Below are 21881 nucleotides of genomic sequence, written 5' to 3'. Positions count from 1 at the left end.
CTTCTGGAGTTAAATAATGCCAGTGTTTTGCTCTCACCATGCATAGTTAGATGCTAGACCATGAGCATGTTGTTTGCATATATTTATCCAGTCTGCTAAATATATTGTAGTGTCCGTTTGCTAGCCATGTAGTTTTATATTTATATTATATATTTCAAATCTTTGCATTACATAACCCATAATACATATATTTTGTAACAGATCTAAGCTGTTTTGTATCCCTCAATAGAGTGCAGTGATTCTGAAATAGTTTACTGAAGTATTTTGGTGATTTACCATATCAGAAATCACAAATTTGTCTCCAGTGGTGTCACAATCTGTACAGCATATGGCAGTGGGTACAGTGGAAAGATTGTGGTGTAGCTCACTCTACTTTGAAAAAAAATTAAATTAGCACTTGTTAATATTGTTCAGGAAAATAACGGATTCAAGTCATACGAAGGCAAATGCAAACTAAAGAAGAAAGAAACACCTAACCCAAATAGCATCACCTCTGGTTTGAAAACATATTGTAAGAATACCACAATACCAACACCTCATCTGACCTCAAACAAAAAGGTTAAGCATTCCAGGGTTATGTAATGATTTCAAAATAAATTCAACATCAAGCCAACAACTCTGCAGGTCAGTGTGTAAACAGACTTTCACTTCATGTTTACTGTGTTTTGGTCCAAACTGTATGTAGAGGAAGTTGTCTGAGAATGGGTTTCTGGTTGTGATGTGTTGTTATGTCTGGACTACAGGAAGAGAACACAGCCGTGCATCTAGCAGCGAAGTGTGGGCATGCCGCAGTCCTGCAGAGGATCATGGAGACTGGAGTTGACATTGATGAAAAGAACATAGTAAGTGGACTAGACTGGCCTGCAAACGTTATAGGGACTGTTATGGCTATCTCTGTGTGTGAGTGCATTTTCTCCATGTTGGTTTTTCATTTTTTCAGTTGTCCTTATCACAGTAGTACCTTGCAAACTGTATACAGAACCAAAAATGAAAATGATGACACTATATATGGTATATATAACATTACTAGTTTTAGTCTGTGCATTAAAAGATTTACTAATCTATTTATAATTTCTGGCAGGTTTTCATCATGTCCATTTTTGGCTATGGGGCTCTCATTTGTAGGGCTGCAATTAATGCTTATTTTCATTATTGGTAAATCTGCCTTTTTTTTTTAAATTAATTGCTTGGTTTATGAAATTGTGTAATGTAAAGTATATCCTCTAAGTACTTGTTTTGTCCGACCAATAGTCCAAATTACTGAATTAACTATCAAAAATATCCAGATTAATCAGCTAAGTGGACAGATGTGGATTTTACCAGCACAGTCTTTTTGTGGTCCCTGGCAACACTGGAATTATCAGTGGACCGAGGTACCCCTAGGGGGATAGTTTAAGGCCTGCAAAAGGTTTCAGCTTGAGAACCGTGCAAGAATACTATGGGTGGCATGCAAAGCAGTGTTTAAGTCCAGGTGCAGGAGCAGGTGCTACCTGCTCATCACAAGGAATAACCAATCACTCACTCACAGTTACACAATGATGGCACAGCATTGGGAGCAATTTTGAGTTCAATATCTTGCCCAAGGATGCCTCAACATGTAGACTGCAGGGGCAAGGAATCAAACCACTAACCTGATAAGTTGACGTCAGTTCTAACTGCTGAGCCACAGCCGGCATTGGGCACATGGCAATGATAATTGCTTGGACTCTTTTAAACACCTTTGAAATACACATCACTTTAAAAAAAAGATTTCTTCAGATATCTTGAATTCAGAGATTGCTTTAGTAAATGCATTAAACAAATCAGGATTGTGATGTTGGGCTGCACGGTGGTGCAGCAGGTAGTGTGCGTGCCTCACAGCAAGAAGGTCGCAGGTTTGATTCCCGGGTCGGGCCTTTATGTGTGAAGTTAATTTTTTTAATCGCCTGACAGCACTAGATTTTATCTGAATAAGTTCAATGGCTAAAACCTGATACATATGCATAGCACTGTTTGTATCATCCAGTACTGAAAATCCCCACTTGATAATAAACATCCTTTTGTGTGTGTTTAAAAAAGTACATTTAAAGAATAATTTGATTTACATTACATGATAGTGTCAGCTGTCATTGGGCAAGTCAGGCTCAAGTTTCAATTCCTACAAATCTGATAAATGACTCATTATTTAAATAATTGATTAAGTGAAAATTCAAAACATTTGCTGGTTCCCACTTCTCAAATATGAAGATTTTCTGCTTTTCTCTAGTTCATATCTTTGTCAACTGACTGTCTGTTCTGCCTGTTGGTTAAACAAAATAAGTAATTTTAAAATGTCACTTTCATCTCTGCTAACCTTTGATGAACATTTGTCATTAATGTTGATATTCTAGAAATAAATAAATGTACTAATTATACCTAACAATTTGGCCCAGTGTGGAATGTTCTTGACTGAAATGTACCTGTTGTGTTTTTAGGATGGTCTCACAGCATTGCACCTGGCAGCTGATGGAGGTCACTATGAATGTGTCAAACTGTTGCTGGAGTCCGGCTGCAATATCAATGCACAAACTAATGTATGGTTTCTTCTTCATTTAAACACACACCTCATTTGCAATAAATGCAAAAGATGTCAAAATATTTCTGAATCTTTTGACAGTCTGAGTTGTCTGTCTGCAGAAGAATATGAGTGCTCTCCATTTTGTGGCACAGCATGGCTTTGACAGAGAGGCATGTTTGTTGCTGGAAGCAGGAGTCAACACAGATGCTGTAAACAATGTAAGTAATATCAACTGCTTTGTGACTTATTTCTTGGTTTGTATAATGTATGAAAAAATTCTCTCGCTGAGACGAAAACAAAAATTGTAGGATTGCATGAATCCATGCAGTGTTTATGTATTTATTTTTAACTGTTTTTGTTTTAATTCTATATTTTAAAGCCCAACCTCATATTAGATTTTGGATGAAAAAGTACAAGATTGTTGGACTTCTGACACCCAAAAACATTGCAGGTTGATTTGGACAGGTGTGGCCTGTTATACTTGCGACCACACCCACTTATGATGATAAATAGCTGCAGTTACTGTATATACCGCAGGTACAGCTGTCAGACTGTTAAACTCCAGCATAATTTAATGTAGCACTGTGTGGATGCTGTTTCCCACTTCTAAATCTCAAACCTACTGTTTTTGCACTGCTGTTTTTTATGCTAATTTATGCTCACATCCATTGCATCATAATATCAATTTGTATATTTTTTCCAGCTGTGCAGTAGTACAAACACTGTATTTATTGGCAACAGTATTTTTTAAATCTGCACATAATGTACATAGACTCGTACAATTCAGGGTTCTTTTTTATGGAACAATATTTCTTTAGTCAATTTCAACAACTTAATTTCCCCGGTGTGGGATCAATAAAGTTTATCTTATCTTTTATCATATCTTATCTTTATCATATTTTATTTGATCTTATATAGAGCTTTTATCCCAAGCCATTTACGTTTTGCCTCTCATTCACACACACGTAAGGTGTAGACCTGATCAGGAGCAATTTGTAGTTCAGTGTCTTGCCCAAGGACATGTTGGAATGTGGACAGGAGGAGCTGGGGATTGAAATACAGTAGAGCTGCACAATAGTTAATTAAGTGCTGCACTCCAGGTTGTGGTGACAGAGGATGCACCAACCGCTAGGTGACAGCACCAGTAGGATTATGAGCCTCCACTGGTAATATTATTAAGACACTACCTACTTCCACTCTCCCCACAGATTCGACTGTGGTGCACTAGATACACAAGCTTAAAGCAATACGTAGAACGCACCAATTTTCACTGGGATACAGTAGTTTCATTTCTTTCGACAGCAAAACCTTCAGAAGAAGCAAACAGTTCTACACAGAAGATAACCTTCGGATAAATTATATTTCCTCATCATCATTTATGAATTTGATCAGGATATCATAGCTTACTAGCTACATCCACGAAAAATAGAAGCAGAAAAATGGCCACAAAAATAGTGAAAGATAAGATTGGCAGATGGCAGATAAGATTTGAGGAGCTGTACAGGTTTATAAGTAAACTAAACTAACTAAACTAAATAACTAACTTTCAATGATCAGAATCAGAAAAATCTTTATTGATTTTACATATACAAGGAATTTGTTTTGGTGAAGTTGGTGCATGAAACATCTACTAAAAATAAGCTATTAAAGAAGTAAAAAAATATAACAATAGAAATATATATACACAAGTCTGTTTTTTTTTTTTTTAAAGCACAGTCTGTTTTTTTTTCCAGAAATGTGACAAGATGAGGCAGAGGTGAAGTGTGAAGTGTGTCGGGGGGGTTCCGGACCTTGTTGATAAGGCTGACAGCAGACGGGAAAAAACTGTTCTTGTGGCGTGAGGTTTTGGTCCTGATGGACCGCAGCCTCCTGCCAGAGGGGAGTGTCTGGGGTGAGAGGGATTAGCCACAATCTTTCCTGCATGCCTCAGGGTCCTGAAGGTGTACAGGTCCTGAAGAGATGGGAGATTGCAGTCAATCACCTTCTCTGCAGACCTAATGACACGCTGCAGTCTGCCCTTGTCCTTGGCGGTGGCAGCAGCGTACCAGATGGTGATGGAGGAGGTGAGGATGGACTCAGTGATGGCTGTGTAGAAGTGCACCATCATTGTCTTTGGCAAATTGAATTTATTCAGCTGCCATAGGAAATACATCCTCTGCTGTGCTTTCTTGATGAGGGGGCTGATGTTCGGCTCCCACTTGAGGTCCTCGGAGATGATAGATCACAGGAAGTGGAAAGACTCCACAGTGTCAATAGTGGAGTCACAGAGGGTGATGGGGGCAGATGAGGCTGAGTTTTTCCTGTAGTCCACAACCATCTCCACTGTCTTTAGAGCGTTGAGCTCTAGGTAGTTCTGGTTGCACCAGGTCACCAGATGGTCAACCTCCCACCTGTAGGCGGACTTGTCACCATCGATGAGTCCGGTGAGGGTGCTGTCGTCCGCAAACTTCAGGAGCTTGTTGGACTGGTGACTGGAGGTGCAGCTCTTCATATACAGGGAGAAGAGCAGAGGAGAAAGAACGCAGCCCAGGGGGGATCCGGTGCTGATGGTCTTTGCATCGGAGACGTGTTTCCCCAGCTTCATGCACTGTTTCCTGTCAGGAAGTGTGTAATCCACCTGCAGGTGGAGTCAGCCACGCTCAGCTGGGAGAGCTTCTCCTGAAGCAGAGTTGAGATGATGGTGTTAAAGGCAGAGCTGAAATCCACAAACAGGATCCTAGCGTAGGTTCCTGTGGAGTCCAGGTGCTGGAGGATGAAGTGGAGGGCCAAGTTGACTGCATTGTCTACAGACCTGTTGGCTTTGTAGGCAAACTGCAGGGGGTCCAGGAGAGGGTCCTTGAGGTGCGAGAGCACAAGGCACTCAAAGGACTTCATGACCACAGAGGTCAGGGCGACAGGTCTGAAGTCGTGACGTCCTGTGGTCCTTAGCTTCTTGGGAACTGGGATGATGGGTGAAGACTTGTCATGACATGTCTCCAGTGAGGTGTTAAAAATGTCTGTGAACAGTGGAGACAGCTGATCAGCGCAGTGCTTTAGGGCAGATGGGAGACAGAATCTGGTCCAGCTGCTCTCCAGGTTCTGTCTCCTGAAGAGTTTGTTGATGTCCCTCTCATGGATGGAAAGAGTCGTCACTGAGGTGGCTTCGGGACCTTTAAGGTGGGCATTGGTGGAGGTGATTGGAGCTGGAGCTGTTGTGAGGTGTCATGGGGGGTGGTTGCTGGACTGTCCCTTTGTCTTTCAAAGCTGCAGTAGAACTCATTCAGGTCGTTGGCTAGGTGTCGACCGTTGATAGAGTGGGGAGCTTTAGGCATGTAGTTGGTAATCTGCCTGAACCCTTTCCAAACAGATGCAGAATCGTTAGCTGAGAAGTGGTGTTGGAGCTTCTCAGAGTGCAGTCGTTTAGCCTTTTTCACCACCTTGCTAAACTTGTACTTTGACTCTTTGAATCTGTCTTTGTCCCCACTCCTGAAGGCCTCTTCCTTTACCAACCTTAGCTGTATGAGTTTGGCTGTGAACCAGGGTTTGTCATTGTTGTAACTCACCCTGGTGTGTGATGGAACACAGCAGTCCTCACAGAAGCTGATGTAGGACGTCACAGCCTCCGTGTACTCATCCAGACTGTTGGTAGCAGTCCTGAACACATCCCAGTCAGTAGAGGCCAAACACGCCTGGAAATCCTCCACAGCCTCACTGGTCCACTTCCTTGATGTCCTCACTACAGGTTTGCAGAGCTTTAGTTTCTGCCTGTACGCAGGAATCAGGTGGACCATCAGGTGGCCAGAGTGGCCCAGTGCAGCACGGGGGATGGCGTGATAAGCATGATGCTTGACGTTTGAAACTGTAAAAATTTGAGCATTCAAGTACATTTATCAGTGACCCATCAAGATTTGTTTGTTTATTATTCTGGTTTTAGAATCATTTATTTAATCTTATAAATGATTCTTTTAAATTATGAATAAAATAAAATAAAATAAAATAAAATAAATAGCCTAGATAAATTTTTAAATACTGTATGTTCACAGTGCAAAGAGGAAAACATTTTCATAGGCAATATAACAGTGAGCATGATGAAAGATATACAATTAGTTACCAAAAACAAACTCATAGCTCCCTTGAACAGTGCTTACTCTTATTATTGTCTTCTTTTCTTTGTATTTGAGACAGCAACACAACACATCGCTCCACCTGGCTGTGTTCAGTAATCACACAGAAGTTGTACGGCTGCTTATAAATGCTGACTGTGACTTGGACATCACTGACAGTGTGAGTACAAGCCTCTACAGCTGCACACTTTAAAGAACAATGAAACAGCACATGGATCTGCAGGTCTGCTGTGTGCTTACATTAATTTTAGTAAAGCTAAGAATACCATATGCTAAAACAAACACAATTCACAATGACACAGTGATGGTGCTACAGTGCAATAATATTATTTGTATTTATAATATTTGGAATTTCCCCTCGCGGGACGAATAAAGGAATATTGAATTGAATTACCTTTTCTGTCACGTGGTTCAGAGACAACAGACTGCTCTGCACATAGCAGCAGAGCATGGTTGGCAGGACATGGCTGAGATGATGCTGATCTCTGGTGTTAACCTCAGTCTGACTGACAAGGTACTGCACAGCACACACTTTCCCCATGACAGAATAAAGCCTTTTCCAATGTCATGATGTGCTGCTTTTGTTTATCTTCCAGTTTTTCTACTTTTCATTATAATATGTGCTGTAGTCGTTTTAAGGTTGTTAGTACATATGTATGTGCATCACATGAAAGCTTTGAGGGAAATTGTTCAAATTTGGTACAAACGTTCACTTGGACTCCAGGGTGACCAGATTAGTGGTCAGGAATTGAAGGGGATCAAACCACCGACTTTCTGATTGGTGGACAACCCATCTGAGCCACAGCCACCCTGAGTGAACAGTATGTTACTCTGGAAATGATTCAGTGGAATCATACACGTCAATAGAGTGATAACTTCTATTTCACCAAAAAATAAATTTCTGGCTTATTAAATTCCTTCAAAGTCTTCACTACATATATTATATGAGTCTGGACAGACATGGATGTAAAATTGAACTTGATTTGTTGATCAAGTTTCTTCATATTTTACTTAAAGTGCATTAGTGGAGGAAGCATTCAGATCCTTTACTTAGGTATGAGTAATAAGACCACTTTGGAAAAATACTCAATTACAAGTAAAAGCCTCACATTCAGAATTTTGCTTATGATTTAGAAGTATTATCAGCAAAATGTACTCAAAATATCAAAAGTAAAAGCACTCATTGTGCAGCAACATGGCTTTCCATGTCATAGTATTATGGTACTTTTTATTACTGATGCATTCAAATGTACACAGCATTCTAATTTTGTGGCTGCAGTCCTGTAGTGACACAGACTCTGACATGGCAAACAGGGGAGAGACAGACAGGAGACAAAAGGAGAGGAACAGCACTGTTAATTTTTAAGTTTATACACTTTGAAATTTACAATAATATAGACCTTACAATCATTGGTCCATAAATAAACTACATCAAATTATCTGTTTGATCCATATTTCAGTTGCTGACACACATTAGTTCCTGACACCTGCATTGTGTTCCTTTCAGGTTATGGCTAAATGAATATATATTAATAACATTTATCACCCATTAAGGAAAATAAATGAAAAAAATAAATGCTGATTGAGTGGACTACACTTAATAAAATGCCATAGTGCCAACTTACTGACTTCTTTCTCCACTCCTGTTTTTATAGATAAATGTCATGTTCATTGGCATGCATTCATATTTCTAGCTCCACTGGATTACAATTGAGCTTCACTCTTTATTTACCTGCTGACATGCTAAATCATTATATTAGAAATCCATTGATGATTTTTTTTCTTCACACCCCAATGCAAAACATTAAAAATACTATGTAACACACAAGCTATGGAGAAGGCTCTGTCATACCTGTTCCAGTGCTTAGTCCTGGTGGTGGAGACAGGAGATTAGCATAAGAGAAGTGGAGGTTGCAGGAAGGAGTGTGATGGTGGAGCAGGTCAAAATTTTGTGTGTTTTGTGAAATGTTGTGTTTTGACCTCCAGGGCCATGGTACAAACCCATCTAATCTCAGTTACTACCAGCTACCTTGAACCATTTCTTATGACACAAGACATTATGTTAAATGTCATTGTATACATTTAGTGTACATGTTATGACAATGTATTTGGATAGAGGATGAGTATGGGATTGAATAAATCTGAATTGATATAGTTATATTGATATAGTGATATATACCAAGTAGAACCACAGTATTACATGGTATTATATGCATTTGTTTTATGTGTAATTTCTCTATTTCTAGTCTAAATTTATATTTTATTTTTGCTTCATAATATCATGAAGTATGACTACTGTATTGATGTCATCTAGCAGAATAATAATCTTCCCATTCATTGTGTTTTACTGACTATATGATATATACAGCAGGGGAAAACCTGTCTGGAAGTGGCAGCAAGAGGAAACAATGTCGTCCTGGTTGACATGATCATCAAAGCTGACCGATTTTATAAATGGGAGAAAGTGAGTTGATCCTCATTGCATCTGGACCTGCTGTGGCTCATCGGGAACTTTATGAAATAGAATAACACAAAATACCAATTACTCTTCTATGAACTGATCTTTATTTTTTTATTTATTTATTTTTTTTTGGTTTTCAATTCAATTCAATTTTGTTTGTATTGTCTCAGGACACTTTCCATATAGAGCTCTTTTAACTACAGAGACCCAACAATTCCCTCATGAACAAGCACTAGACGACAGCGGCGAGGAAAAACTTCCTTTTAACAGGCAGAAACCTCAGGCAGAACCAGGCTCTGGGTGGGCGGCCATCTGTCTCGACTGGTTGGGTGAGAGAAGGAGAGCAAAAGAGAGAGAGTGAGACAGACAGAAAGAGACAGACAGAAATGCAGTCAGAAAGAGAGCGACAGATGGAGAGAGACAGGCAGAAATGCAGTCACAGTAACAGTGACAGTGGATGTAATAACAGTAGTAGCAGTTGCAGTGGATGTCAGGCAGGGCCATGGCAGGAGATGCAGCTGTAATCCACAATCCAGATTCAGCCACGATCCACGGGAACCTGCGAGACAACAAAGCACAGAATCTGGGGAAGGAGCTAAGTTAGTAACACGCCATGGTAGGACATGAAAACGTGCAGATGGAGAGGGAGAGAAGGACAGAGGAGCTCGGTGTATCTTTGGAAATCCCCCGACAGTCTAATGCTATAGCAGCATTACTAGGGTCTGGTCCAAGTCAAAGACTGGAAGATGGTTCCACCGGAGAGGAGCCTGATATTGGTTTATTTAGTTATATGCATCCAGCCCCCCGCAACCCCGAAAGGGATAGGCGGTATAGATAATGGATGGATAGTTATATGCAACACTGCTCTCAGGCTTTGCCTTTGATGTGTGATGAACATGAGTTACAGTACAGATGAGAACTTTTTATCATTGTAATTTTTATTTTTCAATTCAATTCAATTTCTTTTGTGTAGCACCAAATCACAACAGAAGTTGTCACAGGACACTTTCCCTATAGAGCAGGTACAGGCCAAAGATCCAATTCCCTCATGAGCAAGCACTTGGCAACAGTGATGAGGAAAAACTTCCTTTTAACAGGCAGAAACCTCAGGCAGAATCAGGCTCTGGTTGGGTGCCCATCTGCCTCGACCGTTACAACATTACAATTCCAAGAAACTTATTCTAAGCTCCAATTTGAAAATTGAGTGATGTGTAGTATGCTGTTAAGGTAGGGCTGAATACAAAACATGCAGAGCTTCTAAATGATTTTGTGCAGAATGCAGCAATCTTGCAATTTTGTGGATGATCATTTCTATCTAATAAAACAGCCCCTTTTCTTGGACATCTGCAAGAAAATTCAGAATGGGCTTCACTGGTTTTAACAGTTATTTAATGTTTTGTGTTGACTTGCACAATATACAACATACCTATAGATACACTTTGAATAAAAAACTGCATCCCCTCTTGGCTTCAGGATCACATAGGCAGTGAACAGGACTCCTGGGTGGGGAGGCCTTTGAGCTTCAAGCAGGACCACCAGCCAGAGACACAGCACCTTCGCTCTGTCATGTGGACCCTGGCCACCAAGCAACTCTGCCGTGGGGAATGGAAGATTCTGGCACAACACTGGGACTTCAGTGATGCACAAATCCGAGCTATAGAACAACAGTGGACAGGTGAGCTACAGTATGCTGACCTCTTAGAAATGGTTTAAAACACAAATTAAATACATTAAATACCATGGCACATTAGTGGCTCCAGCAGGGAGATATCTGTTTGAATTCCATAAAATGATGTAATGGGTTTTCTGTATAATGCACACAGCTTAGCCAGGAGTTGATTCGAATAGCTTATCTGAGCTTAGCATGAAAACTGAAAGTAGGGGAAGTTGCTTGCCTGCATCTTGCCAAAGTCAGAAATGGTTTAGGTTTAGAGCTGTTGGTATGCATATTTATTGAGACACTAGCCTTTTCTCGCTGCTTCTATCTTTATGCTAGGCTAAACTAAGATAATTGACTCCTGAAAGTAGCTTCATAGTTATTGATCAGAAATAAGAGTGGTACCAGTCTCTTTATCTATCTAAAGGGGAATGACCAAGAAGCACAGTTGGCTGTATTAGTTAATCAGAAGCCAGTAAGGACCCATGTCCTTGTGGCTGCCCTTGTGACTCTACATCTTGCACTTTATTGTCGAGCCCTGTGTTGCAGAATCACTAAAAATTAACCTGAAACCTTTTGTAGTGTGGAGGATGAATTGAGGAGTCTCACAGCCTGTGGAAAGAAGCTGCTGTGTGGTCTATAGGTATGGCAGGGGATACTTCTGGATCACTTGCCACATGGCAGCAGAGTAAAGAGGCTGTAGCTGGAGTGGATATTGTCTTTTAGTATTCTTTGGTCTCTGCACAGGCACAGGACCTCACTGACATCACAGATTCTTGGTAGAGAAGCACCTATGATATTCTGGGCAGTTTTAATCATCTGCTGCAGGGCCCTCCTGTCCTGAGCTATACACATTCTATGCCAATTTGTAATGTTCCCATCATAACACATCTTATTGCTCCCCTGTAAAAGTTAAGAAGAACTTGGCACAGGAATTTTCCCTTCTTAATCTTCCTCAAGAAATGCAGTTGTTTCTGAGCTTTCTTTACCAGTGTAGAGACGTGTGATGACAGGTTCTTTGTGATACTCCATCTCAGCTCGGATGTAGCGAGGGCTTGCAGTGAGGTGACTTCAGATGAATGTGGGCACACAGTTTGACACTAATCATCTATTTTGTGAGAAACAATATTTCGATCCTACCGTACGTCCTACTACATATATGTACATATGGCGAAACTGACAAGAACGTTGACTTTGACTCAAGACCATGGATATTTTAGCACTGTTGCACCCCTGCTATTGTTTGTCTTTGTGATCACCACATTTACAACATATTTGCTTGATGTCACTGTTGTTGTATATTCCTCAAGATTGATGTGGATCTCCTCGATGGCGGCATCTCTGAACGTATACAGTCACTGTGCACTCCAAACAGTCCTGTAGAGGTGCTGTAGTGAGAAAAATTACAATAAATTACCTTGATACCTCAATGTATTCTAATTCTGAATTAAACCTCTAGATATGAAAAGCTTCAAAGAGCATGGCCATAGAATGCTGTTGATCTGGCTGCATGGAGTCATGATGGCGGGGGAGAACCCGATCAAAGGCCTCTACGAGGGGCTGGTGGAAATCTCACGGACAGATTTGGCAGGTGAGTCCATAAAACACTGTGTTTTGTGTTCTTGTGTAACTGTCTATCAGTGCTGTATGGAGCCCCTGCAAAGCCATGGTGGGAATAATTTTCTGAAATACTGAAATGTTCCTTCTCAATATTTTTCAAGCAATTTTGCAGTTCGTCTGATCCACAGGGGAAGGCAGAGCTGTATTATGATACAGTATTGTACCGCAAGAGGTTCTGAACACAATGCTAGGCAGTACACCCTACAGCTGTGGCTGCTCAGCCACAATTTTGTACCATTGTTGCTAAATACATGACTGGCGGAGTTAGTTAACCTAGCTCTCTCACCAACTGCTGCCATGGCTGATTGACATGGACTGTAGCTGTGATTATGATTGACAGACTGTAATTGTGATTATAGTCATGAGATGACAAAGCTTTGCCTGTTGCTCTTGTTGTCATTGTGGCCGTGGTCATGGCTTTAGATGTTTTGGTAGCCATTATTATGGCTGACATTAATTTATAATGCGTGTAAGACTTTGACAAATTTAATTTGTAGTTTTATATCATTTTTTTTATGCAAGGAGTACAAAATGATGGTTTTGGTTAAATAATAAGTTTTGAGCTGAGCATAGAAGATAAACTCTTGATTTCCCTGAACAGATGCAGATTAAAATTAAGAATAGATGCATTATCTAATTAATGGATGGACATCAGTGTTGGATAATTATATTAGCTTTTACAATTGCAATTAGACATTTGGCAGACCCTTTTATCCAAGGTGACGTACATATGAATTCACACACCAATGGCGCAGCATCGGGGGCAGTTTTGGCCTTCAGTATCTTGGCCAAGAATGCAGACTGCCGAGGCTGGGAATTGAACCACCGACCTCCTGATTGGCAGAAGACTGCTCTACCACCTGAGTTACAGCCGCCCCAGCTTTTAGTCTGTGGATTCTGCTGATTAACGTGTAAAATAATAGACAAATCTTTGATTAGGCCAACGTGATATGTCATGATATATTCACGTAGCGTTTAGTGGGACATGAATTGGGACAGGTGATTCGAGGCTCTTAACTAATCGCACATTGTGGGATTTTGTTATTGAAAAAAACCAAAAAAAGTGTGTCTGCGTTTGTTCACGACAATCCATCTAAGTCCACTTTAAGTAGTAAACGGTTCAGTGATGACTGTGCAAAGACAGATTTTTTATTTATGGCACTAAATATGTGTATTTACAGCATTTTATGTATATTTTGTAAGTTACTTTCTGAGAAAACCCGTTTTTCCGCTCTGCTGAAAAAAAAAACTTTTTGGACATATGTATTTTTCATCAGACAGCAACAATATATACGTGTCAAAATACATCAAAACATAAGACAGGTTACATTTGGAAGCACATTCAACCCCAAAATACCCATTTAAATGTTTGCAGTGTTTTCATTTTGCTAAGTGCAATGTAACAGAAGAACATCTTTGTAAGTAAAAGTCCATCCAGTGCTGCAGTTTTGAAGTTATGTATTCCATACAGTTCGCAATCTTAAGTCTTTGAGTCTATTTGTCCAGGGTTGGTGGGTGAGGTTTAAGCCAGTTTGTTGATTGTTTTATGGGCTCTTATGAGCATGAGTGCTCAGAGCATATATGATTTGTTTTGCTCCAGCCCTCTTACAGAAATATTGCCTAGAATCAACTGACATGGTTTAAAAGGTCTGTCAAACTTCAAAATGTCTCTCATTTCTTTTTTTACCTTCTCCCAGTAAACTTGTAGATTCGGACAATCCCAGAAAATGTGAGAAAAAGCGATACAGCGACTGCATTACTGTGGTCGCTGCACTGATCCGCCTGTCAATCTCACGTTCCATCCTTCCCTCACTCGTGAACAGGATCCCAAGATACTTAAACTCCTCCACTTGAGGCAGGAACTCTCCCCCAACTTGAAGGGAGCAAGCCACCTTTTTCTGGTCAAGAACCATGGCCTCGGACTTGGAGGTGCTGACTCTCATCCTGGCTGCTTCACACTCGGCTGTGAACTGCCCCAGTGCATCTGCAATCTGAGGTTCGACTATCAGCCGGATTTTCTTCTCCAGTACCCTGGAATAGACTTACCCAGGGAGGCTGAGGAGTGTGATCCCCCGATAGTTGGAACACACCCTCCGGTCCCCCTTCTTAAAAAGAGGGACCACCACCCCAGTTTACCAGCCCAGAGGCACCGTCCCCGACTGCCACGCGATGTTGCAGAGGCGTGTCAACCAAGACAGTCCTACAACATCCAGAGACTTGAGGTACTCAGGGCGGATCTCATCTACCCCCAGTGCTCTGCCACCGAGAAGCTTGCAAACTACCTCAGTGACTTCCAGTGCTGGTGATGGATGAATCGACCTCCAAGTCCCCAGTCTCTGCTTCCTCTACAGAAGACATGACAGTGGGATTGAGGAGATCTTCAAAGTATTCCTTCCACCGCCCGACAATATCCCCAGTTGAGGTCAACAGCTCCCCACCTCCACTGTAAACAGTGTTGACAGAAAGCTCCTTCCCCTTCCTGAAGCGCCGAACGTTTTGCCAGAATTTCCTCGAGCCCGACCGGTAGTCCTCCTCCATGGCCTCCCCGAACTCCTCCCAGACCCGAGTTATTGCTTCTACAACCGCCCAAGCTGCCGCACGCTTAGCCTGCCGGTACCCGTCAGCTGGACTCCTTCTTCCCTTACTTACGGTGTCCACCACCGGATTTGGGGGTTGCCGCCACGACAGGCACCGCCGACTTTACGGCCACAGCTACGGACGGCTGCATCAACAATGGAAGTGGAGAACATGGTCCATTCGGACTCAATGTCTCCAACCTCCCTCGGAAATCTGGTCGAAGCTCTCCTGGAGGTGGGAGTTGAAAACTTCCCTGACAGCGGGTTCCACCAGACGTTCGCAACAGACCCTCACGGTACGTTTGGGTCTGCCAAGTCTGTCCCGCTTCCTCCCCTGCCAGCAAATCCAACTCACCACCAGGTGGTGATCAGTTGACAGCTCAGCCCCTCTCTTTACCCGAGTGTCCAAGACATACCGCATGACAGACATACCTAGGGTGTCCTGGTGCCACTAGTTGGTGTTCGTTCATGGTGTTCATTATGGACAAACTGTGCACAGTTTGCACAGAAATCTAGCACAGAAATCCAATAACAAAACACCACTCGGGTTCAGATCAGGGAGGCCGTTCCTCCCACTCACACCCCTCCAGGTATCACTGTCGCTACCCACATGAGCATTGAAGTCCCCCAGCAGAACAATGGAGTCCCCAGTTGGAGCACTTTCCAGTACCCCTCCCAGGCACTCCAAGAAGGCCGGGTACTCTGCACTGCTGTTCGGCCCATAGGCCAAAACAACAGTGAGAGACCTATCCCCGACCCGAAGGCGCAGGGAAGCGACCCTCTCGCTCAGTGGGGAGAACTCCAACAAATGGCGGCTGAGCTGGGGGGCTATAAACAAGCCCACACCAGCTCGCCGCCTCTCACCGCGGGCAACTCCAGAGTAGAAGGAGTTGGGTTCCAGAGCCCAGACTGTGCGTGGAGGTGAGCCCGACTATCTCTAGCCGGTACCGCTCAACCTCCTGCACTAGCTCAGGCTCTTTCCCCCCCAGCGAGGTGACATTCTATGTCCCCATAGCCAGAGTCGTTGTCCAGGGTTTGGGTCGTCGGGCCCCCCGCCCATGACTGCTACCCATATCGCATAGCACCGGCCCCTTCTGATCCTTCCTGCGGGTGGTGGGCCTACGGGAAGGCGGGCCCACGTCGCTCCTTCGGGCTGTGCCTGGCCGGGCCCGTGGGCAAAGACCTGGCCACCAGGCGCTGGCCTGCGAGCCTCAACCCCAGGCCTAGCTCCAGGGCGGGGCCCTGGTGACGCAAATCCGGGCGACGTACGCTTCCTTGGTTTCTTTTCTTTCACAAGGGGCTTTTGAACCGCTCTTAATCTGACCCGTCACCTAGAAGCTGTTTGCCTTGGGAGACCCTACCAGGCATTAAGCCCCGGACAACATAGCCTCTAGGATCATTTAGGTGCTCAAACTCCTCCACCACAATAAGGTGTCGGTTCAGAGGAGAGAGGACTAGATTTGTTGTCATAACTGAATATCACTAATAGGGTTTTAAAAAAATCTAATTCTCAATTTCCAACCAAATTCTCTCCAAGTTGGGCTACTTAAGCATTTATGCCAAGATATCCAAGACCTTTTGCCATTCCTCATTATCAATTATGCTGTTGAGTTCCAATTCCCATTTGTTCTTTATATCTTATGTATTGTCAGATAAATCCATACATATCCTATTGTATAAACAAGAAATTATTTTCCTTGAGTGTATTTGATTTTCAACTATCCCAATCCAGTATTGTTCAAAATTGTTTGGTGCCTCTAATTTTGTCCCATTCCTTGTTTGTTACTAAATAATGTTGTATCTGGAAATATCTAAATAGTTCATTTAATGAAATGCCATACTGAGTCTGAAGCTGAGAAAATGCCTTGAGAGATCCTCCTTCAAACAACTGATTTACTGTCACCAGGCCTCTCTCTGCCCACTTACCAATACCTTTATTACAATTACAATTAGTCATTTGGCAGACGCTTTTATCCAAAGTGATGTACATGTTAAGTCACATGCCGATGGCGCAGCATCAGGAGCAGTTTTGGAGTTCAGTATGTTTACCAAGGATACTTCAGCATGTGGACTGCTGAGGCCAGGGATCGAACCAACAACCTTCTGATTGGTGGACGACCGCTCTATCTCCTGAGCCACAGCTGCCCCTTTATGCAGTTTGGCTGCTAAAAAGTCTGAAATAGAGGTTATTCTTGATGCCCGATAAAGACAGAGTCAGATTCAATTTTGTTCTTAACCAGATCTTTAAAGTATCTTTAATCCACTCATTCTGTATCTTAGGTTTCTGCCAAGTCTTTGCCTTTAGAAAGGGGAGAACAGAAATGGAAATGTTAGGTACAGAACCTTGTTCTATGTGAACCCAATTTGTATCTACATCAAACCTAATCCATGAGACCAGTGTTCTAAGTTGTGATGCCCAGTAGTAATTTCTGATATGAGGTAAGGCTAAGATGCCTTTTTCTTTGGGGGAACAGAGGACTTTAAGTCTCACTCTGGACCTTTTGTTTTGCCAAATGAATTTGGAGATGAGTCTGTCCAAAAATTAGAAAAATAACATCCCTCGCAAACATTTTTTAAAATATCTTCAGCTAAGGAGTTTTATCAAAACAAAACAAACCCACTATGTTTTGCCCCCATTACCATACTGGAGAAAATTTTTACAAAAAATCCTTTTGGAAAGGGCATCATCTCTGAATTTTATGATTCACTGAAAGACTCTCCTGATTCTTCTGAGTTTAAATTTAATGCGTGGAAAACAGATTTACAGGAGAAACTGTCATTGGAACATTGGCTTGTAAAGCAGCCCATATAGGGACAGGAAATGCCCGCCTAAGACTCCTACAATATAATTGGTTAATGAGGGTGTATATTACTCCAGAAAAATTAGATAAATTTAATTTGAATATTCCAGACACCTGCAATAGATGTCGGTAAAATAAGGGTACTTTATTTCACTGTCTCTGGCAGTGTCCAAGAGTGAGGGAGTTTTGGGAGGAGGTTAGACTGTCTGTGCAAGAGATTCTTTCAGTTAGATTAGAACTGGAACCTAGGCTCTTTTTGCTAGGTCTTTACCCAAAGGGGCAGAGGATAAAGTGCCATAAAAAATATTTATAAACATGTGTTCTCTTTAAGCAAAAAGGACAATAGCCTTGTCATGGAAAAACGTTGGTAAACCCGCTATCGCTATAACTTCATGTTTACCTCTGGAAAAAATTACACTTACACTCTTAAGGACAGACAGGAGGTATTCCAAAATGTATGGGGTCGTTTCATCAATTATATGGAGGACAATGATTTGTCGCGCCTGATGGACGGGCCTGGAACAGTAGAGGTGCACCTTCTGCACAATCCAGTTCTTTCTTCCCCTATTCTCTGGACTGTATAATAATGTATCTTCTGTGGACTCATGACTATGTGCCTTCATTGAGGAGGCCCTTTGACCGCCATGTGTTTGTTTCATTTCGTTGGTACTGTTGTATGGACCAAGTGTGTATAGCATGAAAAAATCTGATCTGACGATGCATGTTTGTACACTTTTGCATCATTTGCACACTTCTCTGATGTTATTTGTTCTTGTATGTCTTTTTATATATTGAAAATTCAATAAAGATATTGTTGAAAAAAAAGTCTGTCCAGAAATTTGAACGTAGATACGGGGACAGTTATAGGAAGTGAGAAAAACAGAAAAAGCCATGGCAACACATTCATCCTTCCACTTTCCACCTTTATATTTGTACTGTTGACTGTATGATTTGGGCCAACTCCATACAACAACTGAGAAAGCCCAGTAAAGTACATTTTGGGCTATTTTTGTACTTACATATTTCCTGTAAGGTCTGTGAATGGTGGATGTGGATTGGCAATATTGGGAATGTGTTGGTGCATGATGTTCCTTTGTTGTGTTCATCCAGAGTGCATCCGGCAGAAGGCGAATGCAGAGACCACCTCTCCCAAAATGTGCTCTGCAATGTGATCAAAACTGTGAGTTACTATGAAGGCAACACAACAAATCCAAGATTTGAGGTCACATCAGAGCTCAATTTCAGACCAATGAAATCAGACAATGAAAAATCTTTGAATTGTCCATGGCATAAGTTATTTTCACAGGCATACATTGAGTATGCTGTCATTGTTCTGAATTTGGTTCAAAGAGCATTTATTTTCTTGAAGAATTAGGGGAAATGATGGTAGTAAACCTGTAAAATTCCTGTTCTAAATGTAAAATAACAATTTAGATTTTTAGTGCATGCAGTGAACACTTGCTGATACCACTCATACTGTATTATATCTCAACAAAGGGATTTTTTAGCATGTTATGATGATGTGTTCTCAGTGCAATAGAATGTAATGTTTTTTTCTGAGTGTTTCTCAAACTTTTTCCTGAAAGCTTTACTGAATGATGTAGGGGGAGGAAGGTTCCGAAACACATACAGAAAAAGGTTATTTCGGCTAATATGTTACAGTAGCAAACAATTGTTTTTGCAATCCGGGTCTATTTGTCCCTCTGGGGAAGCCTGACCAGAGTGACTTGGAATGTAGGGCACACATTGTCCTTTTTTTATTCACAACTCTCTCTCTTTGTTGCTGTCATAGGTGACTGGGAACCCGTAATGTTCCCAAATTAACTCATTCAAGCTATGGCATTTCATTTTTGCTTGCCAGAGAGTGACTGACTTGCACACCAATTACAGTAACTTGTGCCACCCTGATTTAGCTTGTTACTAATGGTGTAATGTCAAAAGGTTCCAGTTGGAAATTGCACTTGTAAATTTAAGTCTGCATTACCGGCATCAGTCGACATACTGTGTTTTCTGTATGTGGCAACATGCACAGGACTGTAATCCCTGTACCACGATGGCTTGGCACAAATACACAAACCACTACAACCCTAGTATCAACCTTTCAAGGCAGAAATATTTATGAAGATGATCTTTCAACCACCAGTTGAAAACCAGATGAGGTGGTTTAGGCATCTGATGAGGAAACCTCCTGGATGTTTCCCCAGGGAGGCATTCCGGGCATGTCCGTCAGGGAGGAGACCTCGGGGGCTGACCAGGACACACTGGAGGGATTATGCCTCTTGGCTGGCCTGGGAACGCCTCAGGATCCCACAGCAGGAGCTGGTTGAAGTGGCTGGGGAGAGGGCTGTCTGGGTTTCCGTACTGAGGCTGCTGCCTCCGAGACCTGGCCCTGGATATGCAGAAGACGACAACTCGATTATGATGTTTCAAAATGATCTGATCACCACTGGCACGGACTAAAAAAAACCCAAAACATCAATAATTGCTGAATTCTATGGTGTAAGATCGCTGTCAAAAAGATGTGTCCATAATTTAAGTTTCGTATTTGTAAAGTTAACAATTTGTGTGTCATAAAAGTTGTTTTACACAAATTTCCGCTGTCATATATGTGAGTCTGTGCAGTTGGGTTCGGGTTATAAGTGTTTTTATATGAGTATGAGTCTAAAAGCTGTGAGTGCAAAGTCTTGAGAATACGACTCATTGATAGCAGCAGCAATGATAGCACTAAACTAGCTTCATCGGCATGTAAATATCTTTATCTTGCAAGCTAAAGCAATAAGTATGTGAGTTCAAGAAATGTATATTGTATAAAATGGTTTTTTTAATGAAATAAATAATGGTTATGCATGTTATTATTGGCGTTACCTGTGCAGGGTGAACTGAGTTCAGAGTCAGATTTGGCAGCGGCAGTGAGGGTTGAGGTGGGGACGGGGGTCTGATCTGATAAATGACACATAAATTGGAACAAATAAAAATATTTATTCAATTCAGCATTTCTCAGTGCAAGTGTGTGTGTAACCCCCGCTCTTCCCCATCCTGCTCAGTGCATAAAAAAAAAAAAAACACAAAGTGGCTGCCACTCTGGCTCCCAGGCAGGAGACTGCTCTGATCGTTCACTTCAAAGAGTGGCTCTACGAGCTGTTTCGTCCGCAACCAACACATCACCAATTCCTCTACCTGTTCTACTGTTTTATAAAATAGTGGCGCAACTTGGTGGGCGTTATCCTGGTAATTTCTCTGTGTGAGAAATACAAGATATGGCATGTGAGCATGTGAATGGGTTGAAGTGCATGTGCACGCCCAATGGGTGAGACTTTAGAGCTTTGCCAGTGAAGTCTCTCCAGGGATGGTGGTGTTGCCCTGCATGCGCATGCGCAGTTGGAGGAATCGCCGATCGATTACTTTTCCCTGCGACTTGACTGTGACCTCAGTGACGTCATTTCAGCACTTTTCGAGTCGTACCCGTAAACTTGAATTCGTATTCACAGTGAAGACTTCGTAGTCATAGAAAAATGAATCGTATTCTCAAGACTTTGCACTCACAGCTTTTAGACTCATACTCATATAAAAACACTCATAACCCGAACCCAATTTCACAGACTCATGTATAAGACAGCGGAATTTTGTGTAAAACAACTTTTATGACACACAAATTGTTAACTTTACAAATACGAAACTTAAATTATGGACACGTGTTTTTGACAGCGATCTTACACCATAATTTTCAAGAGGTTTGGTTTGTTACAAATGCCAGACACAATTGAAAAAAAAAAAACTTTCTCATGTAGATTGTAACAATAATATTTATAAAATTGTTCAGGGCTGAGGACACAAATACTGATGATTTGAATAATAAAACAGTTTATTGTCCCCGAAAGGTATATTGCTCACTGAGAGATGATCCTAATGAGCCAAGTCAGATGAAATGGGTCAGCAGGTTTTCTGGTGGTGGACTGAAGCTGGGCAGACTTGGCAGGTGTAGACACTACCAGATGACCCTGAGACACAAGGAGAACAGACTTAGTTACTCGGAAAAAAACACACAAGGCAAGAAACTAGAGCACAGAACAAAGCTATCTGAAATGGCTCCAGCCATGACAGCTAATTGGCATGGGGAGCAGCTGTGG

The 21881-nt window shown here is 41.8% G+C and overlaps 1 protein-coding gene across 2 annotated transcripts in view; it reads left to right on the top strand.

The window, feature by feature from the left end:
- ankdd1a (ankyrin repeat and death domain containing 1A) overlaps positions 1–21629 on the top strand; it is a 33581-nt gene extending 11952 nt beyond the window's left edge. The window contains exons 7-16 of one of the 2 annotated variants that reach the window (XM_070964416.1): positions 744–842; positions 2454–2552; positions 2656–2754; positions 6701–6799; positions 7055–7153; positions 9008–9103; positions 10574–10775; positions 12217–12348; positions 18865–18934; positions 19959–21629. In XM_070964416.1, the coding sequence (XP_070820517.1) occupies positions 744–842; positions 2454–2552; positions 2656–2754; positions 6701–6799; positions 7055–7153; positions 9008–9103; positions 10574–10775; positions 12217–12348; positions 18865–18926 (987 nt within the window). In that variant the 3' untranslated portion in view covers positions 18927–18934; positions 19959–21629. Of the gene's footprint in view, positions 1–743; positions 843–2453; positions 2553–2655; positions 2755–6700; positions 6800–7054; positions 7154–9007; positions 9104–10573; positions 10776–12216; positions 12349–18864; positions 19135–19958 lie in introns of those variants that run through there. The other variant, XM_070964328.1, reaches the window with a different exon arrangement.
- The last annotated feature ends 252 nt before the right edge of the window (positions 21630–21881 follow it).

The sequence above is a fragment of the Chaetodon trifascialis genome, chromosome 1 (assembly GCF_039877785.1).
Source record: "Chaetodon trifascialis isolate fChaTrf1 chromosome 1, fChaTrf1.hap1, whole genome shotgun sequence".
In the NCBI taxonomy this organism is placed as follows: domain Eukaryota; kingdom Metazoa; phylum Chordata; class Actinopteri; order Chaetodontiformes; family Chaetodontidae; genus Chaetodon; species Chaetodon trifascialis.
This window is presented reverse-complemented; position numbering and strand designations above follow the sequence as displayed.